Below are 19297 nucleotides of genomic sequence, written 5' to 3' on the forward strand. Positions count from 1 at the left end.
ACTCATGCTAATTTTCTTGTTACTGCCTTGCCAGCACCAGGACTTCAGCTGAGATCCACCCTACTCAGCTCTATATGATTGCCCTTCCTGGTGTTATTTATAAATTTTTTTTTTTTTTTCCGAGACAGGGTTTCTCTGTGTAATAGCCCTGGCTGTCCTGTACTATCTTTGTAAACTAGGCTGGCCTCGAACTCATAGAGATCTGCCTGCCTCTGCCTCCCAAGTGCTGGGATTAAAGGTGTGCGCCACCACCGCCCGGTTTGTTCATATATATATATATTTTTTTTTTTTTAAGATTTATTTATTTATTATATGTAAGTACACTGTCGCTGTCTTCAGACACCCATATGAGGGCATCAGATCTCATTGCAGATGGTTGTGAGCCACCATGTGGTTGCTGGGATTTGAACTCATGACCTCTAGAAGAGCAGTCAGTGCTCTTAACCGCTGAGCCATCTCACCAGCCCTGTTCATATATTTTTAATGCATTATTTTACTTTTGTTGTTGCATCAAATCCCTTCTGAAAAAAAGCCTCAAGTTTTCTTTTAGGGCTTTTAGTTAGTTTGCAACTATATCTTTGATATGTTTGGAATATATCCCGTTGGTACCCAATTAACACTGACATAAACTCAGTTACTCAATTCTCAGAGGTGCAAAGAGCACCTTCCAGTTTCCATTTAGTCTCTTATACTTATGCAGCAGTTTGCGGTTATGGTGTAAGGGGGTCTTGAGGGCAGCTGGAGGCCAGGTTCTTCAAGGCAAGGTCAGAGGGCAACCTTCCTGGGATGCTAATTCTGGCATACATATTGCTGTGCTCTGTACTGCGGCCCTCAGGCTCGGACATCCTATAGATTCCATTTCGCATCTACTCTATGCTTCATTTTGCGTCGCCCCTCTGTTCGGTCCCCATTTCTTGAGTTTTTCTTCTGTCTCCTGTCCCCAAACACGTCCCACGGATATGCCCTCGTGCCTTCCACATGACTATTTTATCGGTGTGTCCCATGGTGCCTCTCCTACGACCACTTCCCCCAAATTCCAAAGCCTCGTGACCCCAGTCCAGTGTCCTTTCGTGTTCCGTTTGGCCCCTCTGCCCTGAATTCACCCACGTCCCGAGTGATCTCTCTGCTCCACATCCGGTCTAGTGTTCTGCGTGGCCCCTTTGGCCGACATCCCACTTCGCCCCGTGTCTCCCACGTGATGTCTGTCGTCTGGTACCCCAAAGCGTTCGACAGGACCCTTCATCCTTTGCCGCCCTCAAGCTGAGTGATCGGCAGTGAATCCGTGTCCCCTTCAAATGCGACCTTCCCGGCCCTCTGCGGTTCGCCTCCACTCTGGCCAAGGTGACGCGGTCCAGCATCCTCAGGGACCTAGACCACAGGCCGGCTCCCCGTGGGGCGGGGCCTCGGAGGCGGAAGTGCCCGGGGCGCTGGCGGCAGGTCTATCCGAGCCATGGGAGCTCCGGGCAGAGGCAGCGGCGCCGGCCGCAGTGGCGGCGGGGGCTGCCCAGGCGGGGGCGAGCGGCGCGGGACCCGGGAGGGGTAGCACGTGCCGAGCGCCGAGCCATGGGCCGGGTTGGGGCCAGGGGCACAGCGCGGGAGGCAGCGGCCGGGTCACTGCTGCTCCTGCTGCTGCTCCTGGCTCAACCTCCGCCTGCCACCGCCCGCAACAGCGAGGAGAGCGGTGAGCCCGCGGGCCTACAGCGCCATCGGCAGCGCGGGCCAGGGGCAGGGGGCGGGCGGGGCGGATTGTGATTCACGGGGGGCACCTGTGCGCTCACCTGGCGCGGCGTTGAAACGAGGTTCTTATCCTGGGTTGCGCCCCCTGCGGGGCATCCGGGCCAGAAAACCCCCCATTCCCGCTTTTCCGTTCCGGGCCCGCCGAGTTCGCTCACTTGGAGCGTACCCTACCGTCCGTCTCTCCTGTGCTTTAGAGGCGCGACTCTGGCACCTAAGAGCTGGGAGGCAGAGGAACCTATCCCCGAAGAATAGCTGAACCGTGGTGACACCAGGGCCATCATCCGGTAGAAGGGTAGAGCTAGAGAAAGTTGGGCAGATCCTGGACTACGGGGTCTAGCCAGCATTATGTTCAGATTCCAATCCCAGGAAGGTCACTCTTGATTGCTGATTTTGCTTCTCACCGACTGTGCTGCCAGCTGGTCCTAAAGAAGCTGGCTGACCAGATGGATGTAACGAAAGGGTACTCCCTTATTAGGGGAGCTTTCCAACTGTTTTTTTTTTTTTGGTTGTTGTTGTTTTGTTTTGTTTTAAATTTCTGCTCCCTAAGTGGGAACGCGTTGGACTACGGTTTAAGGAGGCAGTTAGATATTTGACCCTCTGGGTTCTGCTAGAAACAGGACAGGGATAGATAGTCCTGCCTACCACTAGATATTTAGAAATAGGAAAGATGAGTACCTTCCCTTGTCCAGTGTTGCTGGGAACTCCCCAGAAGACCTTTGTGCTACCTGGTGTTCCTTGGACCGTTTCTACTGCTGACTCTACATCCCGTTTCCAACCCTCCACACTCCCGCCCCCCTTTTTTTTCTGAAATATTACTCCTTGGAGCTCTTGTTTCTTTGAGGGCTGTTCCTTCTGGTTTCTCAGCTTGGCACAGCTTGGAATGAAAGGCAGCGTTCCCTAAAGACCTTCTGATAAATTGCTCCATACCACATACTATTTGCTACTCTTTCTCCAGTCCTGAGATTAAGCCTAAGTGAGCATGGATGTCTAGGTGAGGGACAGGTGGCTCTGTGACCATGGCTGCTTCGACGAGTAGGTGGGCAGTATCTCTGACAGTTGCTGGGGTTTGGAAGGTGTGGGGCAGAGTACCTTCGCTTAAGTTCCCAGGGAAAGTTCAGGACTTTCTTTTCCCACTCAACCTTATGCCAATGGGGGAGGTGTCCAGGGCAGGCAGGGGCTTGCTCAGCTGCCCCCCCCCATCCTTTCTAATGTTGCTTGGATTGGGGGCTCACCCTAGCATGCCAGTTGTCCAGGTCCTACAACAAAGTAAGTGTGTGTTTCATCAAGGAAACCTGGAGGGGTTATTTAGACGTGAGAGTTTGGCACTTGGTCTTAAGGCAAGGCTGAGTAGGTCTCATCTAAGTATCCAAACAGCACAGATGTCAGCTCTATTCCAAATGTCCCCCCTTCACTAAGTCTTTGTGGGGCCCAAGGGCTTTTCCCTTAGCAGGTTAAGGGTGCTGCACACTGTAGGGTGATCTCTCCCACCGGGCTTCCTCAGAGGTTTGGGTATCTGCCTATCCAAGACCCCACAGTCCTAGGGGGTGGGGAACCTGTTCTGCCTCAGCTGGGAGAGCAGTATTCTGCCTCACAGCTTTTTTCTGCTCATTATCATATTACCAGGTAGCAGCTCCTGGCAGTCAGTCCTCAACCTGGTGAATGGGACCTGCAGATACCAGAGAGCTTGGAATTCACTGAGGGAGCTTCCTTCACTCAGCCCTGCCCCCATGCCAGGCTCCTCTGCCGCTCCCTTAGCGTCCCTCCAGCAGGCTGCTTACCTTTTCTCCAGGTGCCTCTGTTTGGAGAAGTCACGTGTCTGGCAAGAAAGCCAGCTGCTCACCTGACTCCCTCTCCTCTCTCCTGGGGGAACCAGGCACCACTTTCACAGTGGGGCAAAGGGAGGCTTCCTGAGTGGGAAGGGTGCCAAATAGTACTGTGTTTCTCTTAAAGCACTTTATTACTCATTAACCTCAAAGGGACAAGCAGTCTGCTTTAGCCTACTCATAGGGATACAGGGATTTAGAGAGGTAAGGGACACCCAAGATCATATAGGCACAAGGCCTGAGCTGGCACTGTGTTTGGGGTAGGAGTCTGTAAAGTGATGCAGGGCCTGAGGCCACATGATGCCCTAGTCTGGGGACTTTAGGGAGTTTATCTGCCTCTTTTGTCTCTGTACCACCCTGCATGACTGTGTGCCCTGAGGGCAGTTGGAAGTCTCACTCATTTGGAACAGAGGCCACCTGTCCCTTGGTTCTTACAGCTGTCCAGACTTCTGGACTGTAGTCCCTCATTATGGTCTTTTATTGGGTAGGGATATGGCTGTGTCCTAAGTTTTAAGAAGTTGGAGGGCAGTGGTGGCGCACACTTTTAATCCCAGCACTTGGGAGGCAGAGGCAGGTGGATTTCTGAGTTTGAGGCCAGCCTGGTCTACAGAGTGAGTTTCAGGACAGTCCAGGCTACACAGGGAAACCCTGTCTCGAAAAACCAAAAAAAAAAAAAAAAAAAAAAGTTGGAGAGATGGCGACCTTCTGGACCTAAGTCTGCCCATGTGTCTCTGGGAGGTTCAGAGGAGTGAAGGTGGGAGTATCCTGTAGTCAAGGTTAGCAGGGGCGGGGTCTCCTCCAGACTGTCTCCTGCTGGCTTTCAGTCTCCATCTCTTGGCCTGGATGTACCAGGATATAGTGCAAGGATGCAAATGACTAGCTCACAGAAAGACCCCCCTGGGGGGGGGTCCATCTGAAGGGGGTGGAGGATAGGGCTTCATTGTTTACAAATTGCTGTAGTGTGAGAAGGCAGAATCCCAGGCCATCTAGAGAGAGGAGGCTGAGGATTAACTGCTCATTTTTAGGAGAAACTTCTCATCATTGCAGGCAGCTTGCAGGTGCCAGAAGGTATTTTCTACTTTGGCTAAGGTCAAAATCTGAATGACAAAGTTCAGGGTGGGTCTAAGACTTGTTGGAAAAGTACTCTGTTGGCAGCTGGCTTCCTATCTGCCCCACCCACCTAATCGGTTCCTTTTTCCTGTAGAGGCTGGACTGGTATCTGAGCACTTCTCACAGGCCCCACAGAAGCTGTCCTTCTACAGCTGGTATGGCAGCACCCGACTCTTCCACTTCCGCGTGCCCCCAGACACTGTGCTTCTTCACTGGCTGCTGCATGTGTCCCTGGGAGGTCCCTCATGCGCCGACGTAGAGATCACAGTGTAGGTATCCAATATTCTGCCCCTAACACCTATACCTGGTGGAGACCCTGACTCTGACCCCTGCTTGACATGATCTCTTGCAGGCATTTCCGCTATGGTGCCCCTCCTGTCATCAACCCGCTGGGCACCAGCTTCCCGGACAACACCCTGAGCCATGCCTCCTTCCACATCAGGACATCACTGAGCACCATGCTGCTGGGCAACACTTCAGTCAACATCTCCCACCCGGCCCCTGGGGACTGGTTCCTGGTTGCTCACCTCCCTCCCTCATCCCAGAAGATCCAGGTGAAGGTGAGGGGCTGACCTCCCGGGATGGAGGCCGAAACCCTTGATGCACGGAGGACCCAGCCTCTTGTCCATGTCTGGGCAGATCTTACTCTCAGCTACCGGACTCTAGATTCAACTCCATTCCCCTTCTTCTCCTTTGGCCTACGTCCTCCATTCTCTAACCACTGTCACCTCCTGCCTTGTTCTCTCCCAGGGCTTTGTTCCAACCTGTGCCTACATCTTCCAGCCTGAGATGCTGGTAATGAGGGTAGTCGAAGTCTCCATCCTGGAGCCTGATGTTCCCCTCCCACAGACGCTGCTCTCCAACCCCAGCTACCTCAAGTGAGTGGAGATCAGGGGAGGGCAAGTCTGTCCTGTAGCTGTAACCTTTTGGTTTAGGGTGGGTGGTACCACCATCTCATCTTGCAGGCAAGAAAACTTAGAGCCACTCTGGGAAGAGAGGTCAGAAACCTCCCCTAAGCATGTTAGAAGAAGTAAGTTCACTATGTGAGCTAGAGTCTGAGTCACCACCTTGCCACAGGATCTTTGTCCCTGAATACACCCAGGAGCTTCGGTTGGAACTGCAGGGCTGTGCATCCGGTGTGAACCCCGGCTGCCCAGTACGTCTCACAGCAGGTGCCACCACCCTGCCTAGAAACTTCCAGAGGGTGCTGACTTGCACCGGCCTCACGCCATCCTGCTATTTGCTACTGTCCTCGCCACCCTGGGGCCGGTGGTTACAAGTGACAATTGAGAGCCTGGCTGAACCTCACATGACAGTGGGCTTCACTGCTAAAGCTGCCTTTACAGGTGTGCTCCGTGGGAGGGAAGGAGGGAGGCGTGGGCTGGCTCTGTGCACCTCCCCCAAAACTCTGGGCTTTCTTCTGGCTGAGCCCCTTGTCTTTTTGACAGTGTGTAGGCCATGGAGTGTGACCTTCCATCACCTTATACAAAAGAACCCAAACCAGACTTATGATGCCACTGCAATCCAGCTGTCCCAAAGCGCTGACCACTGGGACCTGGGCAGGAGTAGCAGGGCAGACGCTGGCCCCTTCTGTCTTCTGAACTATCCAGTCCTGAGGGAAGACACAGATGTGGTGTCTGTACACTTCCAGCCCCTGAATGGGGCCTTCGTACTGGTGCATTCAAGCATGCCTTCTGTAATGCAGCTCCGTCTTGATACAGGCATGGACAGTGGAGGCTCCTTCATCATCATCCTGAGGGCTAACAAGGTATCCTCTGGAAGCCCACTGAAGCTGTCTACAGCTGCTAGCTCTGAGACTGGGGCGAAGGGGCCTTTCACGCCATGGCATGATACCAATAGCATAGGCCAGAAGGGGATTCCTCTGAGGACAAAAGACTTTTCCCCCAGCTGAAGCCCTGTCCCTGTCAGAAGTTATAATTATATCTGTGCAAATGGGCAGGGAAATGGCCAGAACAGGAGACAGCTGAAGAGAATTCAGCTGAAGAGAATTTGGACCATGATGAACTTTGGACTAGCAGGAGGCTCCCCTCCCTCAAAAAAGTACACAGCATGACCAAGCTGAAAACAGGGTGGGGAGGCAAGCTGCTCCTTAGATGCCTTTTGAGGGGTGACAATGGCTAACCTTCTCTCCTTCCCCTTCCAGACAGAGGTCACAAATGGCACCTTGGTAGCAGCTTGTGTGAATGCTGCCTCGCCTTTCCTCAGCTTCAACACGTCACTCAACTGCACCACAGGTATGCTGGGCAGGCAGTTTTGGCGGAGAGACTGACTGGCCCCTCTAGCCACCTCTGACAGGCCCTCCCACCCCATGCAGCCTTCTTCCAGGGCTATCCCATGTTTCTGAATGCCTCATCTCACATGGCCAACCTCATCATCCCCTATCCGGAGACAGACAACTGGTACCTCTCCTTGCAGCTTGTGTGCCCTGAGAGTCCTGAGTATGTGAATCTGGGCCTGGGCAACATGACATGGGCTGGTAGCAGCGAAGAGTGGGAAGTATCTATGAGTTAGGAGGGGTTTTCCTTTTCCACCTGCCCCCACCCCACATCAGCACAAGCAGGGGAATGGGAATCTCAGCTTTCCGAGCCTGGAGGGCTTGGCTCTAGGGCTTGGGAGTCCTAGTGGTAGAGCCACCAGCAAGAGCGCTACAACCAGCCTTCTCAGGCTACTTCTTTGTAGGGACTGTGAACAGGCTGTGGTTCGAGTGGAGACCATCTTGTATCTGGTGCCCTGTTTGAATGACTGTGGGCCCTATGGCCAGTGTCTCCTGCTCCGTAGATACGGCTATCTGTATGCAGGCTGCAGCTGCAAGGCAGGTGAGAATGAGCTTGCAGAGCAAAGCAGGGATAACACCCCCTCCCTTTCCTCCTCATGGGTCCATGGTTCCTCCTGACCCCCAGTCTAGCCATAAGAGACACTGATTTGCAGGGAAGGTATTGCCTCCTGACGGTGGCATTGCTTGTATCCTGCCTGCCCTTGACCGCCCATACTTGCTCACCCAGCGCCTACAGCTGCTTCCCTTGCTCACACCCGTCTGTGCTGTGTTCTGCTGCTCACACTTTTTTGTCACTACATATTGACATATTGATTCACACTTTTTCATGACAGTTTCTACATATTCACACTTTTTTCCGTATGTCCATACGCACCACACTGGATCCCACATGTCCACATATCTCTACATCTGCCCCTACCAACTCTCATCATACCTGCCCCTACCTACACATACCTGTTCACACAGCTTTCTCCATGTTCATGTCTGCTCATAGCAGGACATACTTGGCCATGCTTGCCTATGTTTACACGCACCTGTCCAAACCTGTTTCCCTGTACCAACAATGCTTATCCCTTCTTCTCCATAGCTGATCACGCCTGCTGTGGATGCAAATACTTGTGCAACCCCCCTCCACCCCCCCGTATCTACATGTATCTTCCACTTTTGTCCCCACGTGCCCACGCCTGCCCACCCTTGCATGTACCAGGTTCTCTCAGTGCTGATTTCCTCCTCCTGTACCCATGGAGTCCTTTGGGCTTGTCTCTACAGCCTCCCTCTGGGTGAGAAAGGGTCCCTAAAGTTGAGGAGTTCACACCTGGTATCTTGTGCCCCCTCAGGTTGGCGTGGGTGGAGCTGCACTGACAACAGCACAGCCCAGACTGTAGCCCAGCAGAGGGCAGCAGCGCTTCTGCTGACACTCAGCAACCTCATGTTCCTGGCCCCCATTGCTATATCCCTGCACCGTTCCTTCCTGGTTGAGGCCTCTGTCTACTTCTACACCATGTTCTTCTCCACGGTAGGTTTGGCCCTAACCCTCTCAGGAACTCTGGGTGGGGAGGTCAGGTCTGCTTGCTCATTGCTTCACCTCACAGTTCTACCACGCCTGTGACCAGCCTGGGGAGGCAGTGTTGTGTATCCTCAGCTATGACACGCTACAGTACTGCGACTTCCTGGGCTCTGGGGCGTCCACCTGGGTGACCATTCTTTGCATGGCTCGTCTGAAGACAATCCTGAAACAGGTGAGTGGCCTCTGATGCCAAGCCTGGCCTCCAGGGAAGCAGAGTCCCTCCCATATAGTATGTGAAGTGGCAAAGGGGGATAAAATAGAAAAGGCTGGGTGTCAAATCTCACATGAGAACTTGCCACTCTTGGAGGAAATCTTAGGAAGCTATGAAAGAAATGTGTAGCCATCAGAGGACTCCAGAAAAGAAGATGAGGGACCAGGACCCTAATCATAAAGAGCGGCCAGGCCAGGCCTCCCTGAGAAGCCTCAGCCATGCTCCTGGGTTCCTAAGGGCCCTTGGGGACTTTATGCAGCAGCTGGACAGTAGAGGTGTCTTAAGTGCTTGTGAACTGTGTCCTCTGTCTACAGGTTTGGGTACTGCCCATCAGGGGCACTCTTTTTTTTTTTTTTTTTTTTTTTTTTTTTTTTTTTTTTTTTTTTTTTCGAGACAGGGTTTCTCTGTATAGCCCGGGCTGTCCTGGAACTCACTCTGTAGATCAGGCTGGCCTCGAACTCAGAAATCCGCCTGCCTCTGCCTCCCAAGTGCTGGATTACAGGCGTGCGCCACCACCACCCGGCCTATCAGGGGCACTCTTATCATCTCAAAGAGTAGACAGAGAAGGCTCTCAAGTATGAGGGTCCAGTGGGCTGAGTGTTGAGGGCGTGAACTTTCAGGCTGTGGGCAGATGGAAACTTAGGCACGGGGTCCCCTCCCAGGTTGCATCTAAGACCATCCTGATTAGAGATCCTTGAAGGCTTGGTATGCAGGATGATGCAAGTGTGTACAAGACTGCCCAGGAGGAGTGGGCATCACCACCTAGTCCTCAAAAGGTCCTTTGGACACAGTAAAGGAACTAGAGGAAGGGCACTTCGTCCCAGGGGCTAAGCAGGAATGGGACAGATTCTGCCAATGATACTTCAGAGGAGCTGTCAGAGGAGAGGGGCCAGAATGATGGGCAACTAATACGGGTAATCAGCATGCCTGGCCACTAGTACCCATTGTGTCTTGTGCCGTCGCAGGGCAACTAATACAGGTAATCAGCATGCCTGGCCACTAGTACCCATTGTGTCTTGTGCTGTCGCAGGTGATTCCAGCCAAAGGCTCCTGAGACTCCCACAAACCACTGTGTCTCTCCTAGGTACTGCTTGTCCTCGGCACACTTGTCATCGCCATGTCCTTGCAGATGGATCGCAGGGGCATCTGGAACTTGATGGGACCTTGCGTCTTTGCTTTTGTGATCATGGCCTCCATGTGGGTAAGGAACAGGCCATATCGTCTCCTGTTCAGATTCAGGGAGAAGAGAGCCAGGCCCTTAATTCCAGTTATGCTGGGAGGGCTCTAAAACTCCACATCTGTTCAGAGCCAGAAGCAGCTACCCATAGGGCCCCAGTCTGGCTGTGTGCCTTAGGTCTTGGGTTGATAACCACTAGAACTCCGTATGAGTCCATATGAGTCCAGTTCTCCTGATCTCGATCTTGGTAGACCCTGTAACTCCTGGCTCTGGGCCACTGGGAATTGTAACTGCATTTGGCTTGTACCGACTGACTCTCATGTGGCTATCTGCTCTAGATATACCGCTGTGGGCACCGGCGTCAGTGCTACCCTTCTTCGTGGCAGCGCTGGGTCTTCTACCTCCTGCCTGGCATCTCCATGGCTTCCGTAGGCATCGCCATGTACACTTCAATGATGACCAGCGACAATTACTACTACACCCATAGCATTTGGCACATCCTACTGGCTGGTAGTGCAGCGTTTCTTCTGCCACCACGAGAGGGAAAAGCTGGGTCCTGGGCCTGTTTGCAGAAGTTCCCCTGTCACTACCAGATCTGCAGGAATGATCGGGATGAATTGTACACAGTGACGTGATAAGGCTGTTTGATGGACACCAGAAACTCTAATGACCTCTCTTCAGCTAGGACAGGAACGAGAGAGGGGCCTGTCTAGCCCCAACCGGGTTACCGTCTGAATAAAATTGTCCTGAGACCCTTGGCTTCTTTCTCCAGAGGAGAAGATCCCTTCCACCCCAAAAATCTTTATGGCTGCTGCCAGTTCCTCTGTAGGTCACAGCTGTTTCCACCTGGAGACCATAGGTACCACCTGTGAGCAGATCACTCTGTTATGGCTGGAGCTACAGATAAGGATTCCCGGTGTCTCCTTCCTTTGGGAAGCTGTGATGTGAGACCCACAAGGAAGGAAGGCTGAGTGCACAAGGCCACTGTCCCTGACATTGTGTACTCTTGAATGCCATCCTGCCTTGGCTTGGGGATGCCCTGCTGCTGCAGTTGCTATGGTAGTGTCCAAGGTCATCAGAGCTGGTTAAGACCTGGGGTGCTGTGTGCTGTCCCTCCCTCATTGTCTGTTGGAGCAGGAGATCCTGGGAGGAGCCTGGGGTAGCAGGCTGATCAATTGTATGAGGTGCAGCTCCAGAAGGCAGACAATGTTCTGCCAGTGTTCCCTCCTCACCTAAGGGTTCTAGGCCCAGTCTGGTGAGCATTCTCTTGTGCTGGCCCTAGGCACTTGGATGAGACTGACTTTTGATGGACCAACTGAGGTTTGAGGAGTGGGTTCTGGAGCCCTGGCCCAATCTTTCTGGTCTCCTGGGATCACCGAGCTGGCAGTGCAGTGTGCCCTGTCCCTGTGGTTCCCACTGTGAGGCCCATCTGCTCTGAGCACTGGGATTACAGGTGTAGGCTTCTGGGCTCCTTCTCAAGCTACTGACATCCTTTATTTGGCCACCAAAGCACATTTTAGCCCCTGAAAGGGGAAACATGTATATACTGTTGGGGTGGGAGGTGGTAAAATGTTACTGTTCTAAGATATGAAGGCTTATTTTTATGTAATTGGTGAATTTAATATTCTACAATGATTTTTCAAACCAAATGAGTGTCCTGTTTTTTTTTTTTTTTCCTTGCGTCCCCGGAGGGAAAGGGAGGCTGAGCTCAGGGTTTAGCCTTTCCCAACAGGCCTGCCAAAGATGCTGGGGAACTCCTGGGCTGCACTTGGCAGACGGTGCCTTGAACCATTGCATTCTCAGTAGATAATTTCTTATGGTCCCTAAAGGAGGCGGAGGGAGGGAAGGCGTTAGTTTAGATGGATGGCGGTTACTACCAATCGGCAGTGAGCAAAGGCGCACGTTCGGTGACACTCTTCCGGTTCCGGCAGACGCTGGCGCGCTCTCCCAGAAGTAGAGGGTAGGGCGATGCCGCTGCACAAGTATCCCGTGCACCTGTGGCAGAAGCTGCGGCTGCGACAAGGTATTTATGCGCGCTTGCCCGCCCACTTCTTGCGCTCACTAGAAGAACGGACGCCGACGCCGGTACACTACAAACCGCACGGGGTCAAGTTCAAGATCAACCCCAAAAACGGGCAGCGCGAGCGCGTTGAGGACGTACCCATTCCAATTCACTACCCTCCAGAGTCCCAGCAGGGACTGTGGGGTGGAGAGGGCTTGATTTTGGGCTACAGATACACCAACAATGACAAGGTGGGTGTGGACCACCTCTGCGGTTCTGCATGCTCTGCTGAGCAGGCTCTGCTCTGGGTGCTACGGACCGTCAGCCTGACTAACACAAGCGTTTTGTTTACGGAGCATGCTAACACGTGAAGTGACGAGGATTTGGAAAACTCCAATAGCAAAGTCTAGTGCTGTCCTGAAGTGCGGGGAGAGGTGTCCTGGATTAGGTAGCCGTCAAAAGTAAGGGTGGAGTGGGGCAACGATGGAGAAAAGAAACGAAGGATAGATTCGAGGCTTATGCTGAAGAGGTGGGAGAAGTGAAATCTGGTTGTCACCTGCTAGTTTCTATGCTCATTTCCCTAATTCTGTGACAGGATGCCTTTGCTCCTTCTACGTAGGAATTAGAGAGGCCGAGATGCTTACAAGGACAGCTTCCAAGGGCAGAGCCTGGAATCTATCTCTTCCGGTGATGCTCTGCTCTTAGCCAAGGCTTGTGGGAGGAGAGTGTATGTTTCAGGCCTTCCAGGGTGCCTTTCACTGGGTTTCAGCTGTGTAAGAGCCTGGAACTTACACCAGTAGCTTTAGGGCTAGCTTGAGAGAACCAGGTGGGTGAGTGGGTATCCAGAACCAGCCCGGGAACCCTGACTAGCATCAGTGGTCCTGAGGAGCCTGAGGAAGGGAGGGGGAATGGCTCACTTCACCCAGCTTTCAGAAGGGTGCTTTGGGGCCCACTTGGTCTGTAGAGAAATAGCAAGTTTCTCTTCTACACTTAGCTCTCCAAGAGGGTAAAGAAGATATGGAAACCTCAGCTGTTCAGGCGGGAGCTTTACAGTGAAATCCTGGACAAGAAGTTCACCGTGACTGTGACCATGAGGACCCTGGATCTCATTGATGAGGCCTACGGATTCGACTTCTATATTCTCAAGGCAAGCAGGGGTTCGTCTTGTCAGATTCTTGTCAGATTCTACAAGGTCTTGTCAGATTCAAGGGAAGTGCAGCTTGTACTTCATGGGTGTGGAAAGGGAGTGTGGTGTACCCAGGGTAGACATTACAAGCCTAGCAATACACAGTGGGATTTAGTCCCCATTGGTGCAGCCCCCTGAAGCTTTCTGCCTCGCTGTAGTCACTCCCTGTGAGCTGATGATTTGACCAATGATTGTAGCCACCTTTTACCCTTTTCTTGGGATTGCCTTGGGCCTGATCCATGTAGGCTTGGATGCTGGCACTGATCTCAATGCCTGTTCTGCTGTGATCTAGCTTAGGGCTGCCAGCAGCTGAAGAACCCAGAATCTAGCTGGGGTCAGCTGATGGGGTGGGGTGGGAGCCTGCTGTAGCTCCTGCTGTTCTCCCTATGTGAACCTTCTGCCAGACCCCTAAGGAGGACCTGTGCTCCAAGTTTGGCATGGACCTGAAGCGAGGGATGCTGCTGCGGCTTGCTCGCCAGGACCCCCAGCTACACCCTGATGACCCCGAGCGGAGAGCAGCCATCTATGACAAGTACAGGGTGAGAGTTTCCCTATCCTGCTTGCTGCCTGAGGCTCCTGGCCTGGTCCCTGCACCTCACGCAGTCCTCTCCTGCTTGTTCAGAGCTTTGTCATCCCTGAGGCAGAGGCAGAGTGGGTTGGCCTGACCCTGGAGGAGGCCCTGGAGAAACAGAGGCTTCTGGAGGAAAAGGTGAGCACCTGTGTACCAGCTGGTTTCAGGCCACTGAGGTGGAGTGGGGTGGGGGTGGGGGAGTGGAAAACTAGCATTTAGGGACTACCACACTGAAATGCTGCCATACATTTGGTTCCTGTCACTTTGAAGAAGCATGGCAAGTTCCGTCTCCTGAAGTCCTAACCCCCTTTCCCTGAATGTTTGGGGATCTTTGGCACTAGGTGTTTTCTTAATTACTCAGCATCCCCTAGGATGTTCCATTTGTGTCTGTTTCCCAGAATAGTCAAGAGTCTCTGGTGGTCACCAGTTACAGGGAAGACAGGGGTAGGCGTGTGAGTTTTGGTGTCCAAGAGAAAGCAGTCGTGTTCTGGTGGTCAGACTGCCCTCCAGGATGGCAAGCAGTATTATGTGATTATGCCTACCCCAGTCCTTCTATATCCCAACTCCTCACCATGTTTAGCCAGAAGCAGCTGGCTACTACCCTCCTTAGAGCTCCATCTGGGCTACATTGAGCCTTACCATGACCTCTCCCCTTCAGGACCCAGTACCCCTGTTCAAGGTCTACGTAGAGGAGCTGGTCCAGCAGCTTCAGGAGCAGGTTCTGTCCAGGCCCGCAGTGGTGCAGAAGAGAGCCGGTGACCACGCCTGACCACTGGGGTCAGCCTCCCCTGTGGGCAGTGGGCGAATCCTGCTTGCCGTGTGCTGAGCTCACAGCTCTGTAGTAGACTTTTCAGAGAAGCCTGCTGTGCCAGGACTCCTGGAGGTCTGGAGCGGAGCAGGTGCCTGTCCAAGCTGGTCAGGTCCTTACAGCACTATCGTTCTTGGAATGAGTAAAAGTCCGAGGCAGTCTGAGCCACAGTAAAGTGTGTTGGTTTGCTTGGAAGTCTGGAGTCCTGTGTCTTCTTGTCCTGGTCACTCCTCTGTCCCAGAAACACAGGTGGACTGCCTGCACTGTCCAGCTGTAACTGCTGGCCCTTCTGAGCTGTGGATGCTGAGGTCCTCTTTGGCATTTATATCCCTCATGTGTGAGGCATCAAGGACATAGTGAGTTGGAATTGATCCAGTGTATGCTCTGCAATGTTTTCCAGGGCACAAGAAGGGAGCGTGGGGCGTGGGTCAGGCCTGGGAAGGGTCTTCACAGTCTGCCCTGAAGAGCTGAGAGGGGGAAGCTTTCTGGGCCAGAGCTTCTGTCAGTATCTCCCCTGCAATGATGCAGAAAGTGAGACACAATGGACTTCAAAGGCCATGACTTCAGCAACCCCATCCTTAACTGCCCATTACTTGTGACTGAAGCTATGGCTTGAGGTAGGAAGGCAGGCCAGTTAGTGACTTTGGGGCCTCTTTTGCTCTGAGAGGTCAGGGCTCAGAAGCATTAGTACTGAAATCCATTCCTTTTTTTGGGAAGGACGAGGGTCTCCCTAACTATGTGTGGAAGAAGATGAGGTGGTAGAGGGAGCTGTGCTCCCAGAGCCCCACATCTAGCTGATGTAAAAGGGAACATTAGGTACCTGCTTGACTTGGGCCTGGTCACTGACTGTGGGATCCCTGAGAGGAGACAATGGGGTACCTGTGCTTGGCGGTGTTCATGATGCTAAATCCAAAGCTGGCATGCAGCCCTTCTTCTAGTGGTAGGGGGCCTACAGAGACATCCATAAGGATTAGGGCTTGCCTCGGGGTCAGATCCCAACGGGTGTACCCCAGGTCTTAGTCTGTCTGCTCTAGCCTCTGTGTCCCTGCATATCACATAATACTCTTGCTCTGTGTGTAATTATTAGGTTAAAAATTTCAGTCACATTTCTTTAGTGTGTATGTATGTGTGCTTCCATGTGCTGTGGCGCATGTGGAGGTTGGACCAGTTGTGGGAGTTGATTCTTTTCTTCTACCATGTGGATTCCAAGAATCAAAGTCAGGCTGTCAGGCTTGATGGCAAGTGTCTACTGGCCCAGCCATCTTGCTGAGTGTAATTTAAAGTTTTGTTTTTTGTTTTTTACCTAAAGCAAACACTACCCGGCCAGCTCTTGTGTTGGCGAACCCAAAAGGTTCACCCTAACTGTTTAAATCATTAGTAAGGTTCCCACATCACTGGCTTTAAATTTGAATCCTAAATTTAAACCAATATCCTCCAGCTAAGGCTAGGTCCTTGTTGGGATGTGGAATACAGTGTCCCCACTGTCTGACTTGGTTCAGTTAGCTCCTGTCTGATTATCTGTTTTTGTTTTTGTTTTTTCTGCCAAGGTCAAGTAGGATTTGTGTAGAGTTTTTGTTATTATTGTTGTTGCTTATTCTTTTTTAGAGATCTCCATTATGTAGTCCAGCCTTGAACTCCAGATCTTCATGTTTTTGTCTTTCCCATGTGCTGGAGCTATAGATGCAACACAAACACACACACACATACACATACACACACACACACACACACACCCCACTATCCTACTCCCAGTTCTAGCTAGGTCCTATAAGATATCTTGTTATCTTGTGTCAGTTTCTTGGGACCCCAAGAGATAGTGGCTACCTTGAGGGATATAGTCAGGTAAGGGTTACACTTAAGATCTTATAAGCTCTGGCCTCTATCTGCAATAACAGGTGCAGAGTGTGGCCAGAACAGGTCACTGCTAGTCACTGCTAGTCACTGCTAGTCACCTCTGCTGAGCTCTAAGGCAGTTTCATTTTCCTAATAGAAGACCCTGTAGAGCTCTGTGTTCCTAGCATTGAATCCCAGACTAGCCCCATTCCAGTGGGATGTAGTATTTGTTTCATGACATCCTCATAAATACAATATTTTTTGAGACAGGATTTCACTTTAGCCCAAGGCGGCCTGGAACGTGAAGTATACTTAATGCCTCAACCCTTTTGAGTTCTGGGATTATAGCTGTGAGCCATGCCCAGCTTCACCGACATCTTTGGGTCAGAAAACTGATGCTCCATAGTAAATGATTAGCTTATCTCTTCCCCCAGTAAAATGACTCAGGTCAGAAGTAGGTCCCAAACCATCTGCACCCTGTCCTGCCCTCTGGAGTGTAGTGAGAGCTTACTATACTCCCAGCTTACAGAGTGGAACTGATGTAACATGGAGTGTCCCTGGTCATGCATGTATGCACATACATGCATGCTCATGCATGCCAAGGCCAGCCTATGTTAGTAATCCATAGCACACACGGACTAGGGGCTGAGATGCCAGCTCTGGGAACCTGTCATGAGTCCTCAGCCTCCACTCCAGCTGCCTTGGCCACTCTCTGGTTCTTTGTGTGCCCCAGGAACCAACCTGTCCATGGACTGTTTTTCAGGGCCTGCACTGGGTTATGTACTAAGACCAACCGTCAAAAGCCAGAAATACTTTTCACTGTGTTTTTATGACAACAGTCTGAGGTCAGCCTTAATGTCAAAAATACTGCGCCTGGTTGTGGTGATGAGGGTCGATTGGAGACTGTCATTGCAGCTGTGATTCCTCACTGCTTCTATTTCTGTTCGCTGAGGGTGGGCATTGTAGGCCCGAGAAGCTGCAACGCCATCATTCCAATTAAAAATGAGACCAAGGCCAGAAAGAACCATCGCTATTCAAAGGGGAGATGCGTGGGGTGGTCTGTGAGCCCAGCCCACAGCTCCACACCTGACTTGTTTGAGAGATTCACATATATGTTGATTCCTACAGTGGTCTTTAGGGTGGTAGGGGAGTGTGGATGGTCCCTGGGGAGTTGCTGAAGCACCTTTGACCTTGTTCTGTGCCATGTCAGCTCTCTGGGAGCCCAGGGAGCCACTGGGGGCCTCATTTCACCCCGGCCTGCGCATGGCAGTCTACCTCCTGCCTTGGTCTGTGCTACCACCAAAGTCTCCTGACAGCTTGAACCCTTCCTGCAAACACAGGTCAGGTTATTTGGTACCCAGCCCTTCTCTTGTCTATTCTGAACCATCCCAAGGTGGATCCCTGGGCCCGAAGAATAAGCCAGCAGGAGGAATTCCACATCACCCCAGCTCATTTGATGCGGCTCACCTCAACCTCCCTAAACTCACATTGTGCTGTAGAATGGACCCTTTCCACAACCAGCTGGGCCAGGCTCCCATTCGCACCTATACCTTGCCCATGGATGAGACTTGTCTACTGGTGGGCTTCAATATGGTAAGGGGACCCTTCAGGTTCTAGGTGCTGTCTTGTGTCAGCTCAGGAGGCACCAGGCCTGGCCAATGTGAAACAGTTGAGCCATGAGCTGTTCTGGGGCTGGTCACTGAGTTATCCCAAGCTTGGAACCCTAAGACCAGCCCTGCTTGTTCTTATCCTGCTTCTTTGGATGCAAGAGCCCTCAAACCCATCCTGGCTCTTTGGTCCCTTTGTCTTGGCAGGGCCCTCTTTGTTGGCCACTTAGGTTTCTGGGTGCTGCCAGGCTCTGGCTTTCTCTAAGGAGCTCCTGGAAGCCTTGGAGGAGACAATTTGTTCAGCAGGTATGGCCTGGGCTTTACCTAGGTAGTGGGATGGAGTCTGACAGCTCCCAGAGTCCTTTGCAGGGCTCTAGGCCATGCAGTGCTGCTCGCAGGGTTGTCTGACCAGACAGGGCTGTTTCTGAATGTCCTAGAACTGATGTTGGTGGCTTCTAGGCTGCTCTGGGTCTGTAACCAGGATGGTCAGTCTATGGAAGTATGCCATATCGTATTCTTTTTTTTTTTTTTTTTTGGTTTTTCGAGACAGGGTTTCTCTGTGTAGTTGTGTAGTCCTGGCTGTCCTGGAACTCACTCTGTAGACCAGGCTGGCCTCGAACTCAGAAATCCGCCTGTCTCTGCCTCCCAAGTGCTGGGACTAAAGGCATGCGCCACCACCGCCCGGCTGCCGCATCATATTCTTGCTGAGAATCTCTGTTCTGGAAGTATCCTGGAATGTCTCACTAGGGACTAATATTAGTTGGCTGTGAGGGTACAGTCTTCTCCAGAAGGCCCTGTACCCTGAGAAGGGTTCCAGAGTCTTTCCAGGTCAGGGACCCATGTCTATAGAGAGCAGGGCCATACTTAGGGCCTTGAGAGGCTCTTGGCAGCGAATGTGTGTGCTCAGCAGGCAGTGACATTACAATAAGTGTGGAGTGCTTTGTAAATAGAGACTGTGTTGACAAACTTCCATCTGAGGTAGATGGAAACCTTGGCTCCTCCCACCAGGGACTAGGGCAGGGTCTCTCCCTGTTCTGCCTCCTATTGCATTCCTTTCCCCCCAACTTCTCACTGGTTTTTCACCAGCAGAGGCCTGGCCTTCAGCCCCTGGGGCAAGCCTGACCTGAAGTCCTTTTCTCAGTAGGGGATTCAACAATCATTGTTTCTACTTCAGCCTGGGAATCAAGCAGGACATGGAACAGCTCAGGAGAGGCCATAAGGTGGACAGAGACCCATATACATGGGACATGTATGAAACACATAACAAAAATGCTTAACAGCTAATATGGGGACAGTTACCATATAGTCGATCCCAGTCGCCCCTCTGAAGGGACACTGGCATGGGGCCACTGGCAGCACTGCCTGCTCC

General features: G+C 52.2%; 2 protein-coding genes across 2 annotated transcripts; both read left to right on the plus strand.

The window, feature by feature from the left end:
- The first annotated feature begins 1435 nt into the window (after positions 1-1435).
- Tmem8a (transmembrane protein 8A) lies at positions 1436-11570 on the plus strand. The gene is made up of 13 exons (XM_028756482.1): positions 1436-1681; positions 4765-4939; positions 5023-5230; positions 5421-5548; positions 5748-6016; positions 6119-6438; positions 6835-6925; positions 7006-7129; positions 7371-7507; positions 8304-8482; positions 8559-8705; positions 9829-9945; positions 10260-11570. Exons 1-13 carry the CDS (start codon positions 1564-1566, stop codon positions 10554-10556), a joined length of 2310 nt encoding a protein of 769 aa, XP_028612315.1. The 5' UTR covers positions 1436-1563; the 3' UTR covers positions 10557-11570.
- A 266-nt stretch (positions 11571-11836) lies between these two features.
- Positions 11837-14683, plus strand: Mrpl28 (mitochondrial ribosomal protein L28). The gene is made up of 5 exons (XM_028756509.1): positions 11837-12174; positions 12918-13070; positions 13514-13648; positions 13732-13818; positions 14339-14683. The coding sequence occupies exons 1-5, from the start codon at positions 11890-11892 to the stop codon at positions 14447-14449; spliced, it is 771 nt and encodes a 256-aa protein (XP_028612342.1). The 5' UTR covers positions 11837-11889; the 3' UTR covers positions 14450-14683.
- Positions 14684-19297: the final 4614 nt, after the last annotated feature.

This window comes from Grammomys surdaster, unplaced genomic scaffold, assembly GCF_004785775.1.
Source record: "Grammomys surdaster isolate TR1022 unplaced genomic scaffold, NIH_TR_1.0 126121, whole genome shotgun sequence".
Classification (NCBI taxonomy): domain Eukaryota; kingdom Metazoa; phylum Chordata; class Mammalia; order Rodentia; family Muridae; genus Grammomys; species Grammomys surdaster.